General features: G+C 41.7%; 2 protein-coding genes and 1 long non-coding RNA gene across 4 annotated transcripts; 1 reads left to right on the top strand and 2 right to left on the bottom strand.

Annotated features, from left to right (window-relative positions):
- Window positions 1-233: 233 nt before the first annotated feature.
- Window positions 234-6172, bottom strand: rps27.2 (ribosomal protein S27 isoform 2). Its single transcript, XM_084557606.1, has 4 exons — window positions 6120-6172; window positions 5455-5563; window positions 4613-4723; window positions 234-1396 (listed from the first exon to the last, which is right to left on the bottom strand). The coding sequence occupies exons 1-4, from the start codon at window positions 6123-6125 to the stop codon at window positions 1368-1370; spliced, it is 255 nt and encodes an 84-aa protein (XP_084413732.1). The 5' UTR covers window positions 6126-6172; the 3' UTR covers window positions 234-1367.
- Window positions 6173-7790: 1618 nt separating this feature from the next.
- Window positions 7791-20135, top strand: rab13 (RAB13, member RAS oncogene family). Of its 2 annotated transcripts, XM_084557293.1 has the most exons (16): window positions 7791-8536; window positions 9776-9836; window positions 10179-10239; window positions 10368-10445; window positions 10905-10994; window positions 11273-11338; window positions 11518-11568; window positions 15916-15972; window positions 16219-16326; window positions 17666-17782; window positions 17908-18015; window positions 18189-18349; window positions 18458-18557; window positions 18644-18716; window positions 18899-19196; window positions 19324-20135. In XM_084557293.1, exons 1-16 carry the CDS (start codon window positions 8413-8415, stop codon window positions 19706-19708), a joined length of 1938 nt encoding a protein of 645 aa, XP_084413419.1. In that variant the 5' UTR covers window positions 7791-8412; the 3' UTR covers window positions 19709-20135. The 2 variants fall into 2 exon arrangements, with proteins under 2 accessions (XP_084413419.1, XP_084413420.1); XM_084557294.1 differs by lacking the exons at window positions 15916-15972; window positions 16219-16326; window positions 17666-17782; ... (4 more) ...; window positions 18899-19196; window positions 19324-20135 and adding an exon at window positions 11655-13243 and having other exon boundaries at window positions 7879-8536.
- LOC311497138 lies at window positions 12617-19022 on the bottom strand. The gene is made up of 4 exons (XR_014699374.1): window positions 18886-19022; window positions 18604-18702; window positions 15598-15837; window positions 12617-12740 (listed from the first exon to the last, which is right to left on the bottom strand). It is a non-coding gene; the product is annotated as an uncharacterized lncRNA (long non-coding RNA).
- Window positions 20136-20518: the final 383 nt, after the last annotated feature.

Genomic DNA, 20518 nt, shown 5'->3' with positions numbered 1-20518 from the left:
GTGGATGGAAATAAATCTGGTGACATTGTAGAAGCTTATCGAAACAATGCCACAGTGAATGTGTGCTGTAATCAAAGCTAAATGCGGTCCAACAAAATATTAGTGACCTTTTTTGGGGGCAATGATCGTGAATGTTGAATATGTCTATAGAAATTAATATAGCCATTTAATGGATGTGAAAGACCTGGTATGTTTGTGTTTTAGTCATTCAAAAACCAGAAGGCACACCAGAATCATATTTCATAATTTATTTAAGATAGTTTTATTGGTAAGCAAAGTTCAACATACAAGAAAGAAAAAGCAACCATAGCAACAGGTCAATTATCTCTGAATCACTCCCTCTTGCGATTTCTTTTTTCAGCGTACAACTCAGCGCTGTCACATAGATGCAGCAAACAGCTGACATGTCCACAAACCTCAACAAATTTGTGAATAACTCTAAATCACAGATCTGTCATAAATTCTGATTCCCTCATGCTATTCTCTCCTCAAAAGAAATTTCCTGCAGCTTCTCAAGAATTCATCTTGCACGGTTGCCACAGGAACTTTGCAGGGCATGCAGAGTCTCAACTAAATTTATCATTAAAAGGTAATTTAGTGTCGCATCCTTCTGTGTTTGTGTTAAGAGACGGGGCTAACAAGGATTTTCCCCAAATTGATCTTCATTCAGCCTGAGAGCGGCCCCTGCACCGACCTGATCACTGGCTTCAGATCCAACACTGGTGACGTCACTGACCACCTTATTTACTATAATGACTTCACCATGGTATTTACTACAGATATACTGTATACATCAATCAATACTCAATTATGCAGAGTGCTGTTATTACATGGGTTTAAAAAAAAAAAAAAAAAAAAACTTTCTTAGATGTAATTTGTATTTTCAGCCACAGTGTGTCTCCTGTTCCTGGAGCTGGTCAAGTGTTTACAAAGAGCAGGAAATCAATGCTGTGCAGCAGAGTTTAATCTTTGACCCTCCCCTTCCTGTAAATGTGTGCTTAATCAATGAAGAGTAACGCAAACACATGATTAAAAAAAAAGATCTTTACCATCCAAAGTTTTAAAACAGATGTCTAGATGACACCAAAGAGCCTTCTAGAAATACAAAGAGAAAGAAACTGGATGAGAAACATGCAAGATTATTTCATCAAAAACCCCCAAGTTTATTTTTTTAGAAGAACTCATGGATTTAAGGTGTAGGTAGGGTCTTAACAAGGCCATAAATTTCTCTGCATATTCCATAGATGACCCCTCATGACGTGATTCGTATTTCCATTTCGTCATCCTCAGTTCTGTGGCAGTGTCGCTTGATGTCCGTCAAGTTCTTAGTCTCCCACCTCAAGTGTGTCCAAACATGTCTGTTCAAACTAGTGCTGTTTCCTCCTGAATGAGCATCCTGGGTGGAGAGAGAGAAAAGGACTGCAGTTCAATTTGGGGGTAAGATGAATAAAACATCTCTCAAGTTTTAGGTATTGATTCAACAATAGCTACGACTGCAATTAACAGTTATTTTCAAACCCTGGGAGAGATCTTGTTTTCTGCAACCATCAGTCCAAAACAATAGATAATGACTTATAATGGATATTGATATACACTCTCTTGCCTGTTTATTAGGTACACCAGTGAAAACAAATGTATTATAGAACGGCCCTGCACTAAATATTATCTTCAAGACTCACTGATTAAAATGTGGGTTTCAAAATAATAGAAATGTGTGTTGGTACAAGACAAGTCAATATTACTACAAACCAAAACCTCCACTCTGAAATTTTAAACAAATGCTGAATACCCTAAGCTTTAATAAGCTGAGATTTAGTGCAGGTGTTATGTTAGAATGCATTCATTTTCACCAGTGTACCTGATGAACCCAGCAAATGAGAGAACATCACCTACTTTTTCTTATTTGCAAAAAGGGCAGTATCTTAGTTGAAAAAATAACTAGCCAGTGCTCTCTAGTGGACAAACAGGAACAGTGATTCTTTACAGATGACCACAAATCTGCTTTGGCGTTCACATAGTGCAATGTCTTGTTACCCATCATCCATGATATATACCCATACATCTGCTGACATCAGCCTACACATTGCCCCAGTTCTACTACAGGCTCTAAAACAACCAAACAGAATCAACACTTGATTGACTGAAGAACTACACGCAGCTAAAAGCAGCTTCCATAAAATATTTCTGAGGTTAAGGAGAAACTTTTCAATTATTTAAAGCTTCAATAAGATCTGTGTATTATTGGCTTTGTGTCAGTTTTAAGTAGACATTAATACTCTTCATTGGGGATCAGAAGCACAAAGCCAGTCAATGTAGCAGGGACGCTGTATAAACTGACTCACTGACAAGGGGATAAGAGTACACTAGAACTCATATTGCCATCTGTACTTTGAGAGACTGAATCACTTCCAAACAAGTGTGGTTTATGTGTCAAGGGTTGCAGCTGCCTCCCTAGTAACTCAAAGCAGGGCACATTCAGAAGCCCTTGGTTACCACGGCAGCAGAGCACAGGACATAGTGGGTGGGACGGCGAGAGCGTCACTAGAAACAAACCTTGACCTGAAGCTCAAACCAATTCAAACACACTATATGGAGAGTATCAGCCTTTGTTCAGAGCACTCTGACTGGTGAAGAGATTATTTTTCTTTTCAGATCAAACTGATTCTCTTGAAACTATTACCATTAACTACATATGTCCAAAGGCCAGAATTTTTCGCGGCAGACACTGTGAAGGCCAGATGCTATTGTAAAATAAAATACTGTTTCCCAAGTAATGTTATTATTAATTATTATATAAATTTTCCTTCCAAATACTTTTTAGCCTTTGTTGCCGTTAACAGACTCATATTACCTGTACAGCCACGATATTTTAGGCTTCACATTTGGGAGGCTGTCATTTTTTTTGGCTTGCCCCCAAGAATATGACACACTGAAGACATGTATGTCAGGCCACGTACATAAGCAAAGAGATTTGTGAAGAACTTCTACAGACAAAATGAGCATGTGAAACAAAAAAAAAAAAAGAAATGTTATAATCGAGAGCAACGAGTTTATCGTAATCTTTTTGATTGAAGGCACAAGCTACTTTTCAGAGGCCGTTTGTTCCATTTGATATTTATTCTGCCGGGCCGGATGCGACATTCACTGGTCTAAAGAAATGTGCATGAAAAGGCACAGGTCTTATATGTGCTTGCGGTCCATTGTGAATAAACGCATCAGTGATGATGAATTCTGCTCACAACCACAAGAGTCACTGTATGCCTTAGTAGACACCCTGTTCATGAAGGACACAATGAAAGGGCAACACAAAGGCAAATGAGTAGGAGTTGTGTTGTAGAGTCAAGTTCTGCTTCCTGCCGCCACCCACCCAACACATCACGACAAAATATTAGTTTCTGAGCATTAGCCTTGGGCCATCTACGGCTCCAATATTTTTATGAATACATTTGTTTTTCCCTCTCTGTACCAGCTGTCACGGCTGTTTTAATCTGGAACGGGCAATGGGGAAAAAATTTATGTAGACGTCTGAAATTCAGGTTTTCTTTGTGGCAGTTCATGGTAATCTGGTTAACCCCACATGAGAAAAAACTTGATTGGTCCCTGAGGGAAACATTTTGATGTTGCAGCGGCAAGAGTTGGATAAAAAAAATAAGAAAATATATAAGAAAGTAGAAGTGGTTGAAGTAAAATAAACAATACGGACATCATGCATATCCTGAATAATGAAAATTCCAACTGAAGTATTGCAGTTTTCAGAAAAATAGATATTAGTGAAAGGAGAAAAATTGGACAATGTCTTTGAGCGTCAGCAGTGGGAGTGCTAAGGACAATAGAATAATGATAGAAAAAGTGTCATAATATGAATAATGTTAAATAAGTACATTTTCTAAATAAGTAATTAAATATTGCTTTTTATCACATCAACTCTACTCCTCAGTTAAACACTGTGGCATCCATAAAGAATTATCTGATCAATTCAGTTGTGTCTAAAAACTTTCAACACTTACAAAGACCACACTTCAATGTGAAAGTGAAAACATCTATCAAAGATATGAACAAAAATGAGTCAATTTTGTACGATATGGAAATGTAAACTCTTCCAATTTTGGTAGCAATTATACACCATGTGCAGACACCGCAGTTCAACCAATCAGTATCATGCGGAGCTACTGGCAGCTGTGTGGGTTTTAGGTCTAACAACTATGATGAACACAGCAAAAAGCTGCTAATTTCTCTTACAAAGGCGACCTGAATCATGTCTACATCTAACTATACTGATTAGCATTAAAAAAGCTCCTCAGGCTGTAGCAGCTTTATCTCGTGATAGACAGATGGTTCATCCAATCACCTGCCAAGTGAAAGCACCTGCCCTTTTGCAAACCTGATTTCCCAGATGGTTCTGTGTAACAAACCATTTGGGTAGACTGTTTATCAAGTAACTGTATATAAACAAACCATAAATTAATAAATCTTAATAACCTTCTTTAACAAAAAAAACTGTAGAAACCTATTGCTATAAATAGCACAATCTACAATATGCGTCCACGTGTATAAAGACACGTGGATGCGTAACGCTACATGCAGATGAACTGCAGTGTTGGTATTCACGTACCTTCTGTCAGGCGAGCTTTCCCTCCCGTCGGCTGGCAGAGGACCGTGGAGCAGCCGACGCACAGCACTACGGTCTGAGCGTGGCTGAACACGGTGGTGATCTTGTAGCAACCTGCAACACGCACACAAAACATTTGAAGTGACAACCGGGACACAGCTACACACACACACCACCACCAACTGCCAAACACCAATTACATAATCACATGTGCGCTTTATTACTGGTCTGTCCTTGCAGCCGTTTGGATACAGGAGTCACAAGTTGACACTCGTTTCACAGACAACCGCAAGTGTCACTGTATGCCTTATTTGACACCCCGATCACCACGGGAACAATGAAAGGGCAACACATAAAGGCAAATGAAATAAATGACTTAAAATAAGGGCAATATAATCTAGGACTAAACTTAACCCCTTAATGCCTGAATTGATTTTTTAATTATATAAATAAATTAATTATTTGTGTTTTTGCTTACCACTCCAACCGGTCCTACTAGTGCTTGCAAAAGGTTCCTAGGAATTTTTTGAATGTGCACAAACCGACGTTGGAGTATTACATGCGTTATTTCGGCTGCAGTCTGAGCGGAAACAGTGCGTTGCGAATTCGCGACACTAGGCGTCAAGGGGTTAAGTTGATGAAGTACTCGCCTTGCAGTATTAATAAGTCCAGGAGGGAAAAGGTACCACTTCAATTTAAAATTTGTAATGAAGCACATTAGTTGACACAATTGTACTTTACACTTCTTTTCCTCTTGGCACAGTTACCTAAATTATCAGATCATATAAATGAGAGGGTTTGTCCCATGGTGTAGTTAATTAAAGGATTATCTTAATGAAACTGACCTGGACATTTGACATCCATAAAATAAGAATTAGGACTCTGTACAAGACGCTTTTTCTTATGGCTCTTCCTCTCCTCCTCGGGGCTGGGGTGCAGCAGATCCTTGGCAAGCTGAAAACACACCAGGTTAAACAGTTTAGCTGAATGCTGATCTAAATTCATGTTTAAAAAAAAAAAAGAAAAAAAGAAAAACGATCAAGACGGTGTTCTAATGATTGCAGTATAATAATAAATGTGTTGTAGTCAAAGGTTTTTTTTACTGCAGGGTTACAGAAAGGCAAAGGTCGAGATCAAGTTGGATTCGAAAGGAGATCACCACCGCAGCTACTTCTCATAAATCTTACTGTTCTGATGTTAAACCACGATGCGAGTTTAACTAGTTTAATTCTAGGTGCTTATATGAAATGCAGAAAATGCTAATATTGATATTTAAATACTCCAGTAGTAAAATATACTATAAACTGCCAGGAGAACCGCGTGGGCTGCTTTCTGGAGCACGTGTTACGCCATATTGCGTTTGTCCACGTTTTTAAATTTACGTTACAATCATCAAACTTTTGACTCCATCGTAAAATGAACACAATGTTAAGCTGTATCATGATATAATCGCGCTAAATATCTATTCTTTGCGACTGGAGGCAACTATAAAAACGGTCTCAGTACTTACAGGCATGTCTGCGTGTTTGGACTCTCACCGGAAACTGATCATACACCGGAAACTGTTGGCTGACTAGGGGGAAGAGGAAAACTGGTGTTTAACCACCACTTCATTAAAATAAAAACAATGACGAGAAATGAGTTAAGTAAACATATATTTGTAGCGTTTTACTCTTTTTTTTAATTGGAGATTATTACAAAAAATAACTTATTAACATTCTACAGAGACTTTACATTAGTTTGACTGTAGTTACAGCTGTTTTTTTTTTTAACACATAAATTCTATTTATGATCTGAACCAACCAGGGATGCAGTATAGGCGTCACCTCTCGTCACATCTCTTTGTATACATCAGATAAAATGCTCTATTTAACAAAAAACAACTTTTTTTTTTTTTTTTTTTTTTTTTTGGTCTGTCACGTACCTAAAAACACCTGTCTGACATTTCATTGGGTACACTAGTGAAAACAAAGTCATATATAGCCCACAATTTGCAAATGATTTGCATTGGTTTTGATACCTTTTGAAAAACTACCCATATTATTTAGCATGTTATCAAACTGTAGCCGCCACCATTCACACTGTGCTGTGGGCTTAGTGAAATTATTCTGCATTGTGTAGGCTATGTGAAGCTGTTTTGTACGGGGGGAAAAAAAGGATAAGTGTCACGTTAAACGTAATAAGTTTCAGGTTATAACGTGATAACTTATATTGGTGGATAAGTTGGTCTTGGGCAAAGGTGGCCCAATACACGGACAACACACTGTTGAGATTCCTTAGGGTATAAGTAGGCTATAGGAAAGAAAACCTGATGTTAAAGAAATAAAATGATTTGGTATTGGTAAATGAAAACTACACAAACGCACACTTGAAATAAAATACCTCCTATTCTTTTGTGAACCCATTATAAAGTCATACATTTAAGTTATCTGTTGCTTGGTTCAGACAATGTCATAGCAGGCTCAGTGGTTTCAGACTTCATCCCTTCAACTTGACAGAAGTTAAGTGTGATAGCGAGTTATCGTGTAATAACGTGATAGCAGGTTGTCACGTTTAAACGTAAAATTTATCACGTTTAACGTGACAGAAAGTTATCGCGTTATTAGGTGATAGCAAATTAACGCGTCTAAACGTGAGTTCCACGTTTTTCTCTGGCGTGGCAGCAATGCGCTTCCGGTTAAATGCGGAGACCTCTCTCCTGCGAACGTTTAGATTACTTAACTTATCCCTGTAACATTTTTTTTTTTTTACGTGTTTTTCTTTTGCAGCAGCACACATATTTGTGTTTAATTATTATTATTCCATAGGGGAAGTAACACTAAATAATCTTAATAACCGTAAATTTAAAAAGCTGTAATGTTATTTTTATATTTTATATTTATTTATGAACCAACTTCAACCATATCCTCCTGACTACCAGGAAAAAATATTGTCCAATCACAGTTTTTAAAAAAAAAATAAAAAAAAAATAAAAATAAATCCCCAATCAATGCAAGGTAATTAGAATACTGTTTTTTTTTGTTGTTGTTTTTTTGTTGTTTTTTTTTAAGATATCATATAACTGATGGACGACATTTTCCTTTAAGAAAAAGAGAAAGGTACCAAAGCCCCACCCCTTCGCATTTGTTATCACTGAAAGGCTCTAAATGTCCTCTGTAGATAACAAAAGGAGCTGATTCAGTAGTATGCAGTGGGTGGTGTATACTCAGGTTAGGGTGGGTTCTCCACAGAGGACAAATTTGAACTACTGGTAGTCAGGAGGATATGAATGTTATTAGTTTTCTGATTAAATGGTGCCACCTAGTGTCCATGCTGAGTAGCTGCAGGTCCCAGCCGTTCACTCCCATGAAGCACTCCCACAATACGTAGCCTTTCAGCCGCTGTGGGATCCGGGCCGTCGGCAAGTTTTTTTTACAGGCTGTAAAAAAAAAAAAAAACACGTAGCCACTCCGGTATGTTTGTAAACGAATGATACCGATTAACGGAGAGCAGCAAAATGGACCTTTGATAGATCTGCTTGTGAAGACTGATTGGAGATCGATGGTTCAACTTTGGATGGAGTTTGTTTCTTTAGCTAAACACTAGTGGCGTTGAGGGGGATCGGAATTTACCGGTGACAAATCTGAAAGGAGAAAAAAAAAGGGAAAAGAGGATCCACTCGTTACATGGGGCAACTTTTTTAAGAAGACTGGCTGTTTTTAATCACGAGAGAAGAAATCAAAGTCTTAAGCGTTCAGGATCTCATATAAAAACTTAAAGAGACAGCCGCAACTTTCCCCTGCGCTTGAGGAACAGCTCCAGCCATGGCGAAAAAGTATGATTTCCTTTTCAAACTGTTACTCATCGGAGACAGCGGAGTGGGCAAGACATGTCTGATCATCCGCTTTGCTGAGGACAATTTCAACTCCACGTACATTTCAACCATCGGTACGTTCAATGTTTGAATTGAAGCCTGCGACATTTCTGCGCCAGCTTATGATTGGCCTCTATGAAACTTTAGGGCAATGTTTGATCCACTCTTCCTCTATTTGATGCCACCCGCTGTACAAACTGGTTTCTCTCACACGGTTCATGTCTCAACTAGTCGGTACTCTCTCTCTGTCCTTTTCTTGTATTCTCTTTTTTAACTTTTTTTTTTTTTTTTTAACTCCTTGTTGAATTTTAGTGTGCTGTTTTCTCTCTGAACCCTCTCCCCCATCTCTCCCTCAGATCTCATTCCTCTCACTTGGCTCTCACAAGGTCCACCCACCCTCATTCCTATCTCTTTAACCATCTCTACGTTCCCAGAAGAATGGCTGGCTTTCTGGCATGCACAGTTTTGCACAGGACAGCCCCCGCCTCTGCCCCCTCGCTGTCTGTCTGTCTGTCTATCTATCTGTCTGCCTGTCTGTCTGTCTGTCAGCTTGTCCATCCAGCAGGAAAAAACAAAACCCACAGACAGTGCACTGTGCGGGCCCTGTGTGTCTGCCCCTTTATGTCTGTTTGGGGATGAGAGTGCACTGAGGGGTCACATTCACTGTAGGAATGACTATGACCAGTCTCTATCGAAATGAGGGTGACCTAAATCTTGTGTAATGTGGGAGTTTTTAGTGTGAAGTATTAAGTACAAACATGACAATGAAAAAAAACCTCTATTACAAAAAAAAGTCTTGCAAATAAAGTCCTGTTTAAATTAAAGTAATGGTCTGGTTTGGTTTGTATTATTGTTCATAGAATTATTCAATTATTAATTATAAAAGATCTATGTGTAAGCAGCCTGTTAATGTCTAAACAGGGGCAGCAGATAAAAATGAAGGGCCGGGAGATGGTTAATGGGAGAGGAGGAAAAAAAATAATGTTCTTATTTACAGATCACTTTTTGTACTCTTCATCTAGTCACTGATTAGTGGTGAGATAATGGACCGTTTGAACATTTAATGAAATTAAACCATGTCACAAGTTTGGATGGGGAAAATATGGATCTTGTAAAGCTATGCACCCGCCCTCATTGCAAGGGTCGAAAACCAGTTTAATTAAATGTAACCGAAGCTGTCACTTAATTTTGTGGAGCAGCAGTGTAGAGGAAGCATAAAGTATCAAAATGATACTTGAGTAAATGTACTTTCTGACCGAGGCATTTAACTCATTCTCTGTCCCTCTTCTCCTTCCTTTCCTCTTGTCTCTCAGGCATCGACTTTAAAGTAAAAACCATCGAAGTGGATGGAAAGAAAGTGAAACTACAAGTCTGGTAAGACGGTTTGTCTGTTTCGTGCTTTGTTTTTTGATTTAGAGAAGCAGATAACACTGATTCATTGCGTTATCTTCCCTGCCCGATGACTGGTTCTGGCTCATTTTCCTGACAGGAAAGAGGAACCTCCCTCTTGTTCTCCAAATCAGGACTTCTTGACAGAGTTTATTTGCACACGGCCAGCACAGAAATACTATAGGAGTTCTGTCAAAGCAGCTATACCATTGCACTGTCCAAATGCACTACATCCTGCATTCTAGGGCTAGTTGTGTTTTAAAGACCTTGGAAGAGATACATGCATCAGAGCACATTTCTGACTTTGAATGTGTGTCCTCTGTGCAGGGACACAGCAGGGCAGGAGAGGTTCAAGACCATTACGACGGCCTACTACAGAGGAGCCATGGTGAGCACAGGACGCCTAGAGGACAAGCAGCCTGGATAATCAGGCTGACGTCGCTGCCTCTTTGTGCTCGCTCTGAACCTTTGAATAAACCGTGTCTCCTCTGACTCTCTCTCCTCTCCGTGTGTCAGGGCATCATCCTGGTGTACGACATCACAGACGAGAAGTCCTTCGAAAACATTCAGAACTGGATGAAGAGCATCAAAGAAGTGAGGCGGACGAAGATAAATAGGAAAGCGTTCAGTCACATAAAAGTCACGAGATTTAAAGCAAAGTTAGCAATTTTATAGGCTCAGCTTTAAATAATCACACTTTAATGTCTAAAAAAAAATGTTACGACAACCCAGAAAGTAAGTCTGGAACTGAGTGACCATAGGTAGAAGGTATACAAACATAAAGTCCAACTAGTAATGCATTTCAGCAGGGTTTGGGTGCGTTTCAAAGCAAGATGCACAAAAAGTAATATATTTTACCGAATGAAGCTGGTGTGGCTCCCCCCTCTGTGGGATAAATAAGTTATTGTCTTATCTTAAATATGGAGATCTCTCTCCTCCAGACTGCTGCTGCTGCTGTTGTCTCTAAAGTGCATCAGTCTGCCTGCTCAGTTCAGACTTGATGAGCAGCCCTAGACTCTTTCTGATCAATTCATTGCATTCCCTCTTTCCTAGAATGCATCAGCTGGGGTCAGTCGGATGTTACTAGGAAATAAGTGTGACATTGAGGCGAAGCGGAAAGTTTCCAAGGAGACAGGAGAAAAGGTGAGATGATCCCAACAAGAGCGAATTGTATCATTTTGAAGCAGCAGAAGCACATGTGTATATTAACAGTAGTTAAAACAGTAGAGATCATTCAGAGAATAGTCAAAGGATTTACCATGAGAAAAAAAAAAATGACTATATTCCAGTCATATCAATGTAAGAGTCATTTCTGTGCAAGGCCTTAATGATGTTTTTGATGTACCAGCTTTAAATTTGCTTTAGATAAGAATCAGGAAGTTATTATAACTCATATCCTGATTTCCATGTGTTGTTGACAGCTGGCAAAGGATCATGGTATCAGGTTCTTTGAGACCAGTGCAAAGTCCAGCATTAACGTCGAGGAGGTGAGCCATAACAAAGCTCACTGTGGCTTCACACCCCACTGAGCGTTACCTGTTCAACTTGTTTTTTCGTGTTTGTATTTAAACATGCTTAAAAAAAAAAAAATGCTACGAGCCTCATTTGCTACTGTTATTTTTCTTTCTCTGTGTGTGTGTGTTTTAATCCTGATATCCTGCCAAAGTCTTTTCTGGCACTGGCCCGAGACATACTACAAAAGTCCGGCAAGAAGCCAGTAAGTCAGAACAGAAGTTACCTAACTAAAGCATTTCATTCTTTATGAATATGAATACACATCATTAATTCTTCCTCGTGTGACAGGGCCCCACAGGTCGAGAGGTGAAAATCACCAGCAGCACGGAGAAAAAATCCTCCAAGTGTGTTCTTCTCTAGGAGTGACGTCAGCTCGCACGCGGAGGAAAACACATACCAACAGAAGACGACTGAACACATTCATGTAACTACAGAAAAGTTTTCTGTCTCCATCTGGTGGGCCCAAATGTCACAAACATACAGGTGCTAAAAGTCAGTTTTTATACTATATCCCCTTTATAATTTTCAACTGTTGCTCCTCAAGAATTGTAAAATGCCCAGAAATAATTTATGAATCTTTTGAGATAGTGCCTGTATTTCAGACGGAGTATATTTTCTGTTGCATCTGCTGTGATGAGTCGGTGAAGTGGACTCTTGAATAGCCCTGATAGCATTTCAAAAACTGGTTCCCACCACCACTTTGTTCATTTCTATTTCCGCACGCTCTTTCTCTCGGCTTGTAACCACATTATCATTCCTACAACGGCTCTGCCTAATGCCTTTAGAGAACCATCTGTGTTTTTAGTTTCATATGTTTCAGCACATAGAGGAGCAGCTCATATGCGCTCAGTGGCAGAGGAAGTGTTCGTAAAATGTTTTGATTCACTCACATAAAGGGCACACAGTCGGCTCCTGGTCGCAGGCTTGGTCCCAAGGGATTGTCATTACACTTCACATTTCATTTAAAATAAAAGGGGCTCCTAAAAGTTTATGTTTGATGGTTTAAATACCAGGGGAACATGCTATAATGATTGAATTATAAATGATTAAATCTGATTGATAGCGGTATTATCATTTTTTTATTTCCCATTCTTGCTATGACATAAGAGACACTTTTCATTTCCCCACATTTTTCGCTGTTATAAATATACAGCAGAGATGTCAAAGACTGAACATAAAGCTTTAAATGTTTATGTCAGTTCAATCCCTTGAGAACTGAGTAGATATTACTCAGCACCATAATGCATTCAACAGGAACAGATGCCATTAATTGTTAAAGGGCTCATAGCTTGGTTTCATCCTGTGAGAAGATAACAGCGTTGCTCTTGTCATTAATGAATGAAGCAAGCTGATGACGGCTGCCTGGAGCTGAATCTGAAAGAAAGAAAAAAACAAAAAACACTGTGGTAAACAAGCCTTGTTTTAATAGATGGATGGATTGAGAATGTGGATGATAAGGAACAGAGATAAGTGCAATATGAGAGGATGAGTGGAGAGATGGAAAAAATGATGGGCAAAGCAAGTGAATGGACAGGATGTGGGAGCCAGCAATGCTCGCACGTCTCTCGTTTTGAATTGATTTAGACGTTTTTGCCTCTTTTTTTTTCTTTTTTTTCTGTAGTGCCTGGTAAATCTGCCACACATTAGCGACATGATGGTCTCACTGTTGACGCAACCGTCAGATCATTCAAAATGACTCTGACGAAAGCAGGCGTTCATCAGATGACAGTTCTTTTCTCCTGCACAGACACACTGAATTTCCAGTATCTCCTTTCTTTCGAATTTCTTTCACAGCCTTTGTCTCCTTAGATCTGCCACAGACTTTATATGTAGTTTACAGACGTGACGCTTAATGAATAAAGAAATGGAAAACTCCACATGGTGTTTCATTCATTCATTCATTCAGTCATTCATCTTCTGTAACCGCTTGTTCCTGTTAAGGGTCGCGGGGTCTGCTGGAGCCTATCCCAGCTGTCATCGGGCGAGAGGCGGGGTACACCCTGGACAGGTTGCCAGTCTATCGCAGGGCTAACACAGAGAGAGAGACAACCATTCACACTCACACTCACACCTACGGCCAATTTAGAATCAATTAACCTAACGGGCATGTCTTTGGACGGTGGGAGGAAGCCGGAGTACCCGGAGAGAACCCACGCAGACACAGGGAGAACATGCTAACTCCACACAGAAAGGCCCAGTCGGCCTATGGATTCGAACCCGGGACCTTCTCGCTGTGAGGCATCAATGCTAACCTCGCCAGTGTGCCGCTCCACATGGTGTTTGTGTTTGTAATAAAACAGCTTGGATGTTTGGACTAGCTTCATCAATTCTCCTCATATTGCCCGTAATCAGAAACTTGCGTCAGATGGCTTTACAATCTGTACAATCTGTAAGTGCTTTCTATTTTCAGAAAAAAACATCAGGACAAACAACCCAGAGAATCCAGACACTAAATATAGCTGCTGTGCTTACACAATACACAGAAATGACAGTAGTACTATTTCAGGAAATATATATAAACACACACTTGCCAATTCATTAGGTACACAAGTGAAAATGATTAAAATGTATTGTATTGACTTTAGCCTTCACCCTTTAAGTCATTGCTGTTTTCAATATAAAATATTTTCTTAAATACCTCAAATAATTCATATAATTCAATTAAAAAAAGTCATACGACTCAGGGGAACCCTCGGCCTACCCCTACCCTCACTACACGGAACCCCTACCACCCTCTTTTTGACAACCATCCCTCCACTACAGCTGCTCGCAGAGTTTCTCTTCTCACTTCTGCAGCAGCATGACTCCGTCGCTAGGCAACCACCCCTCCTTCCCAGCATCAGCACCACGGCCGTGTGCGCGCGCTCTGCCGCATCTCCGAGTTGCCTGCACGTTCTGCGTGCCTTGTCATCACGCTGGGCAGGTTTGCAAACACGATACATTCCTCTCGCCGTGTCAGAGCTCTGCCGAGGAACAGAGGAGGAGAGGAGGCAGCAGAGGGGAGGGGCAAAAAAAAAAAAAAGAGAAGAATTGAAGATAAACTTTGATGGATTTAAGTGTGTTAGCGCGGACACGGGCTGGCTGTGGGCTATGTTGTTGTGTCCATGTGATGTCTGGTGGGAGGCAGTGAGGTAAACGTCCGGGATACACACACACATGCACCAACACACGGGCTGAACGGGATGCCCGCGTGACTGCAGGGAGGAAAGAAGCGGCGGCGGCGGAGGAGAAGAAGTGCGGGAGGGCGGGGGGGGTTGGTGCGTGTGGACCACCTTAAAACCCCCGAGGTGGAGTTGTCAAAGATAGAACCGAGCGAAGAAATATTCGTCCCAGCCTGGCTGCTATTTTTGGTGCAGTTTGAAAATCGATGAAAGATATTTATTTCCTGTTCATGTCGAGGTAATTAGTCCCGCTTCCCGAACGGACCGATGTGATCTTGGCGCTTTGATCCCCACGCCGTTTTTTCTTTTTCCTCTGACAGGATGAGGACCTAAAGGTCGCCGGGAGGAGAGCACACATGTTCGGATGTCGTTCCTCCTGAATGGACACGCGGGCTGACCACCACATGTCAACTCTGCTGGGGGTGAAACAGCGAGCGATCAGCTGCTCTCTTTGGGATGCTTTAGATTTTGCGGCCTGCTCGGGTCTCCAGTTACCGCAATGCCACGGGCGAGAGGAGTGATGGGTGGAAGACAGAAGACGGAGAGGAGGAAGCACCAAAAAGCTAATGAGTATGGCAATAATGTGAAGATTTAAAGAAAGAAATACAATCCCGCGTGTGCTTGTGTTTTAATCAGAGAATGGCCGAGCAGGTGAACGGCACACACTGTACTCAGTAAGCCATGGTGGTCTGTGAACGCATGGGGTGAAAGAGACACTGTTTTTGTTAAAGCACTGTTAGTAACATGACTGAAACGTCAAATGAGGTGAGTACGGTGGCTGTGACTGTGTAGTGGCTGCTCAATTCTCAACTTTCTGCTGACGAAGTTCTTATAGTCACTGACTGGACTACAGTGCGCACCATGGGACATTGCGCAGGACCTATTGCACCTGCCAGTGCAGAGTGTGGTGCATAATAGTGACAGAGTGGAGCTCTGAAGCCAGCTTTTATGTCTCTGCCTCTTCTGCTCTCCTGTGCTTCTGCCCACACAACTTGTTCTGCGAACCAAGCGAAAGCCTGAAAACCTCTCCTAGCTTCCTCCACACGCAGACAAAGCAAACATGCCTTCACCTTCAGACTCCAGCAGCGTGGCTTCAGCCTCTGGGTCTCGCGGTTGGTCAGACAGCCGCAGGGGGATGTCAGGCCGGGGGCCCGGTGGGGCACGTTTACTCCTGTACCTGGGTTTGTGCCACCTTGGCCTGGGAGCCATGGTCCTGGCCTTCTCTTTCACCAGCATGGCCTTCACCTCCTCCGCCCGAGTGAGGCAGTCCTGTCCATTCTGGGCCGGCTTCTTTGTAAGTACAAATCTGACTGAAAAAAAAAAATAAGGAATATAACAACAAAGATACAGAGGGGGTGTTTTATGGTGCATTTGCTCTCTGTCTCCAGGTAGTGGCATCAGGGATAGTTGGAATAATCTCATGGAGGAGACCTCTGACGCTGGTTGTAAGTATGTTTATTTTAAAAAGCATAGTTGGATTTTGACCTTTTTTTTTTTCAGAGGACTTTCCATCCACGTTGGCTGAAAAATGTGCAGGATTTCTGTCCGTCCTCGAACTGAACAAGACTTTCATTGATTATTTCCTTCTCTCTGATTGAAAATATTCTAAACAGCACAACCTCTCACTGTAAGCCTTGATAGCTTTAACACCTTGCTCTAAGTCAAAACATCGTCTCTGTGTCCATTCACAGGTGTCACTGTTCATGCTGCTGTCAGCAGTGTGTGTGATCCTCAGCCTGGCCGGCTCTATGCTCTCATGTCAGAATGCACAGATGGTCAAGTCTATGCTCACCTGCCAGGTATGCGGAATTATGCAAGTGTTGTTTTCTGCCTCATGCTGAAATGTCCTTCGAGCCAGATGCATAGAGGAAGTGCCAGGAATATCTGAAAATACACTACTTGGCCAAAAAAAAAAAAAGCTGCCACCTGGATTTCACTAAGCTAATAGGTACGAGCCTCCTATTGGATAATTACTGCATGGGTGATTATCTTTCAGCTGGCAACAAGTTATTTAACCCCAACTGATGCAATGAGTAGCTTCTCATTTCTTAAACAACCATGTCTAAAGACACATCCAATGGTCATGGAAAAGATGTTAGTCTGTTTGAGAAGGGTCAAATCATTGGCATGCATCAAGCAGAGAAAACATCTAAGGAGATTGAAGAAACTATTAAAATTGAGTTAAGAACTGTCCAACGCATTATTAAAAACTGGAAGGATAGTGGGGAACCATAGTCTTTGAGGAAGAAATGTGGTCGGAAAAAAATCCTGATTGATCGTGATCAGTGATCACTTAAATGGTGAAAACAAATTGAAGAAAAACAACAGTAGAACTCAGGACTATGTTTAATAGTGAAAGTAAGAACATTTCCACACGTACAATGTGAAGGGAACTCAAGGGACTGAACAGCTGTGTAGCCTTAAGAAAACCATTAATCAGTGAGGCTAACTGGAAAAAAAAGGCTTCAGTTTGCTAGGGAGCATAAAGATTGGACTCTGGAGCAATGGAAGAAGGTCATGTGGTCTGATGAGTCCAGATTTACCCTGTTCCAGAGTGATGGGTGCATCAGGATAAGAAGAGAGGCAGATGAAGTGATGCACCCATCATGCCTAGTGCCTACTAGTGCTATGATCTGGGGTTGCCGTAGTTGCTCAGGTCTCGGTTCAGCAACATTATGTGTCCAAAGAATGAGGTCAGCTGACTACCTGAATATACTGAATGACCAGGTTATTCTATCAATGGATTTTTTTCTTCCCTGATGGCACGGGCATATTCCAAGAGGACAATGACAGGATTCATGGGGCTCAAATTGTGAAAGAGTGGTTCAGGGAGCATGAGACATCATTTTCACACATGGATTGGCCACCACAGAATCCAGACCTTAACCTTGAATCTTTGGGATGTGCTGTAGAAGGCTTTGCTCAGTGGTCAGACTCTCCCATCATCAATACAAGATCTTGGTGAAAAATGAATGGTGACATTGCAGAAGCTTATCTGAACAATGTCACAGTGAATGCGTGCTGTAATCAAAGCTAAAGGCGGTCCAACATAATATTAGTGTGTGACCTTTTTTTGGCCAGGCAGTGTATGTTTTTTAGTGTGCGGATTCACAACAATGAACATTAATGTGTGTGTAGGTGGACGGTTCTCTGTGTTTGTGTTGTGCGCCCAATCACGCCTGCTCCATCACAGAGGAGGAGACCCTGGTCCTCTACCTGAATAGTGACTGCCATTCAGTCAGACATCAGCTGAAGGTAAGTAGAACATCTCTCGTCTATAGTGGAAATCCAGTTTGAAAATAAAAATGACGCCTAATATGCCAAAAACAGCCATGTGGAGCTTATGAGTTGGATTTTTCTGAATGCATATTTCTCTGCAGGACCTTTTGTTCAGCGCATGTGGTCTCAGCATTCTCTCAACCATCATTTGTACGCTTTCCACTGTGACCTGCAGTATCCACATATTCTCCCTGGACCTTGTGCACCTGGTGAGCACAGACACAGCACATTTTACATTTAACCGGCTGCATTTTTCTTTTTCTTTTACAGTGACACATACCCTGCAAATCTGCCATACTGCTACTTTAGGAGATTAGAGTATAGGTTTTAAAAGAATTCATATTCATGTGATCTTGATGTGCCTTCCACTGTTCCCGCCTAGCTGGCTCCACATCGCTCTCGTTCAGTTAACCCAGAATGCACCACTCCCCAGGATGCCTTCCTGACCAACATTATGGACTTTGAGGAGTTTGTTCCACCCATCCCTCCACCGCCCTACTATCCTCCTGAGTACACCTGCAGCTCTGAGACAGATGCCCAGAGGTACCGAACACGCATTTATCATTATTAGCATAAGGTAGCAATTCATTTGCAATAATAGATATATTAATATACTGCATACTGTCCAACTGACTGTTATTTTTGTATCAGCATCACCTATAATGGCTCCATGGAGAGCCCTGTTCCTCTCTACCCCACTGACTGCCCCCCTCCTTATGAAGCCGTGATGGGACAAAGAGCCGCCAGCCAGGTGAGCATGTGTGTGCATGTCTCCGTGTGTGTTATGTATGATGTACCTGGTGACCATGCTGATCCTTGTCTCTTGTGACTGTCAAGGCAACAGTGTTTGACACCCACGGCACCGAGCTATCTGGAGAGAGAGGAACTTCTACTGCCTTCAGTGGAGAAGGTGCAGAAACATTGCATGTTACATTACAGAGTCACTTGTATTTGTAAGAAATATGAGGATATGGATGGGCACTGTACCAAAATCAGGAATTGCATCAATTGCATCTGTAATTCAACATGATATTAAATAAAAACATCTGAGCAATTAGTTAAGTGAATTAAATGATCACCTTCTTTTATCAGTGTCCATGGACAGTGGATCACTGTTAATGTCAGAGATCGTGGACATCCCTGACGATTCCTCTCCGTCTGAGGACTCCTGTCTGATGGAGGTTGGAGTGAGGAACCAGAGTGAGAGGGGTAATAGGACCACTGGTGAGGGGGGAGAGGGAGGAGACGGAGGAGAGTACATCAGCTTACGTGGCCCACACTCTCAGACCCCAGAGAGTCCCCTGGCAGGAGGGCCAAGAGCTAGGCGATTCCTCAGAGGAGAGAGGTCCAACTCCTGCTCCTCACCCAGCACGGCCACCACCACTTACAGGCGAGTAGAAACACATGGAACCAGGTTGTACTGCAGGTTGTACTGCAGTATGATAAGTGATTACAGTTAAACTACTTGAATTTAAGAGCTTAAGTATTACTTTATACTCTCCTGCTATGTCACCCAGGTCTCCGGTACTGCGTCGCCAGGGCACGCTAGCTAGTAGCTGTTCCCAGCTGGAAGCAATAGGGAGCTCCACCTCTCCTCAGCAATCCCCAGTTCCAGAGATTCGAGTTCGCCCCTCCACGCCCCTGAGCCAAGGAGCTGTCCCGCCCTCTTCCACTCCACTGACTTCGTCCTCTTCAGCTACAAGTGAGCAGGCTAACGGGCCACCCTTTCCACGCCAACCGCTCTACCTTCGGCGAAGGGCTGGGAAAAGTGAAAAAGATGGAGAGAACTTGAGAAGAGACAGTGAAGGTTTCCTACGGCTCGTGAGGTCGCACAGTGAGCCAGGCCTCGGCTCCTCAACTGAAACAGGTAAGACACCAACGTGGTTATATCTCTTGTATTAGTTTTACAGTTTTGATAACCTGTTCTTATACCCACTGTCCCCAGTTGACTTCGGCTCTGGAGGCAGCAAGGCATCTACAGATACAGGTAAGAGTTTATATCCCTGGGTTTTAAAACATTCTTCATTTAAATAAACCTTTGTTGCATGTGAGCACCATCGCTCTCTTCCTTTGTCTTCTTGTTTTCTTTTGATGAGATTTATCTTGACACATTTGCACCTAATGGCAATCATTTATCAAAACCCTCTTAGAAACTTAAGCACCACGGAAATGTATAACTCTGACCTCATGTGCATGTGATTTATGAACTATTCCACAACTTTTAACTCTTGATGATTTGATAACATATTGATGAATTCAATTCTACTGTGGAAACAATCACACTCCCGCGACCCTTAACAGGAATAAGCGGGTACAGAAGATGAATGAATGAATGAATGAATGAATGTGGAAACAATCACATGCCTCATCACCTTACTTGCATGTTATTTTAAAATGATACACTCCAATTCATGAATGTTGTAAAACTTGTCCCAACAAAAGGCTTAAAAACAAAAGGCATGCATACACCACTCAGCCACAAAATGTTATTTATTCCTCCTGTCATTGACCATCTTGTGACAATTCAATATTCTGATGGGACACTTTTGGACCTGACTTTCATGTGGATGTCACTTAGACATGTACCACCCACCTAGACCAGACCAGGCACCCCCACCCCATAGCAATGACACTCTTTGATGGCAGCAGACATCCCCAGCAGGATGCAGCCTGACACAGACACACACACAAAAACAGTACACTCTCAAAAAA

Source organism: Chelon labrosus (assembly GCF_963514085.1).
Source record: "Chelon labrosus genome assembly, chromosome: 12".
NCBI classification, from domain to species: Eukaryota; Metazoa; Chordata; class Actinopteri; order Mugiliformes; family Mugilidae; genus Chelon; species Chelon labrosus.
Note: the sequence above shows the minus strand (reverse complement) of the source record. Positions and strands in the feature narration are given on the sequence as shown.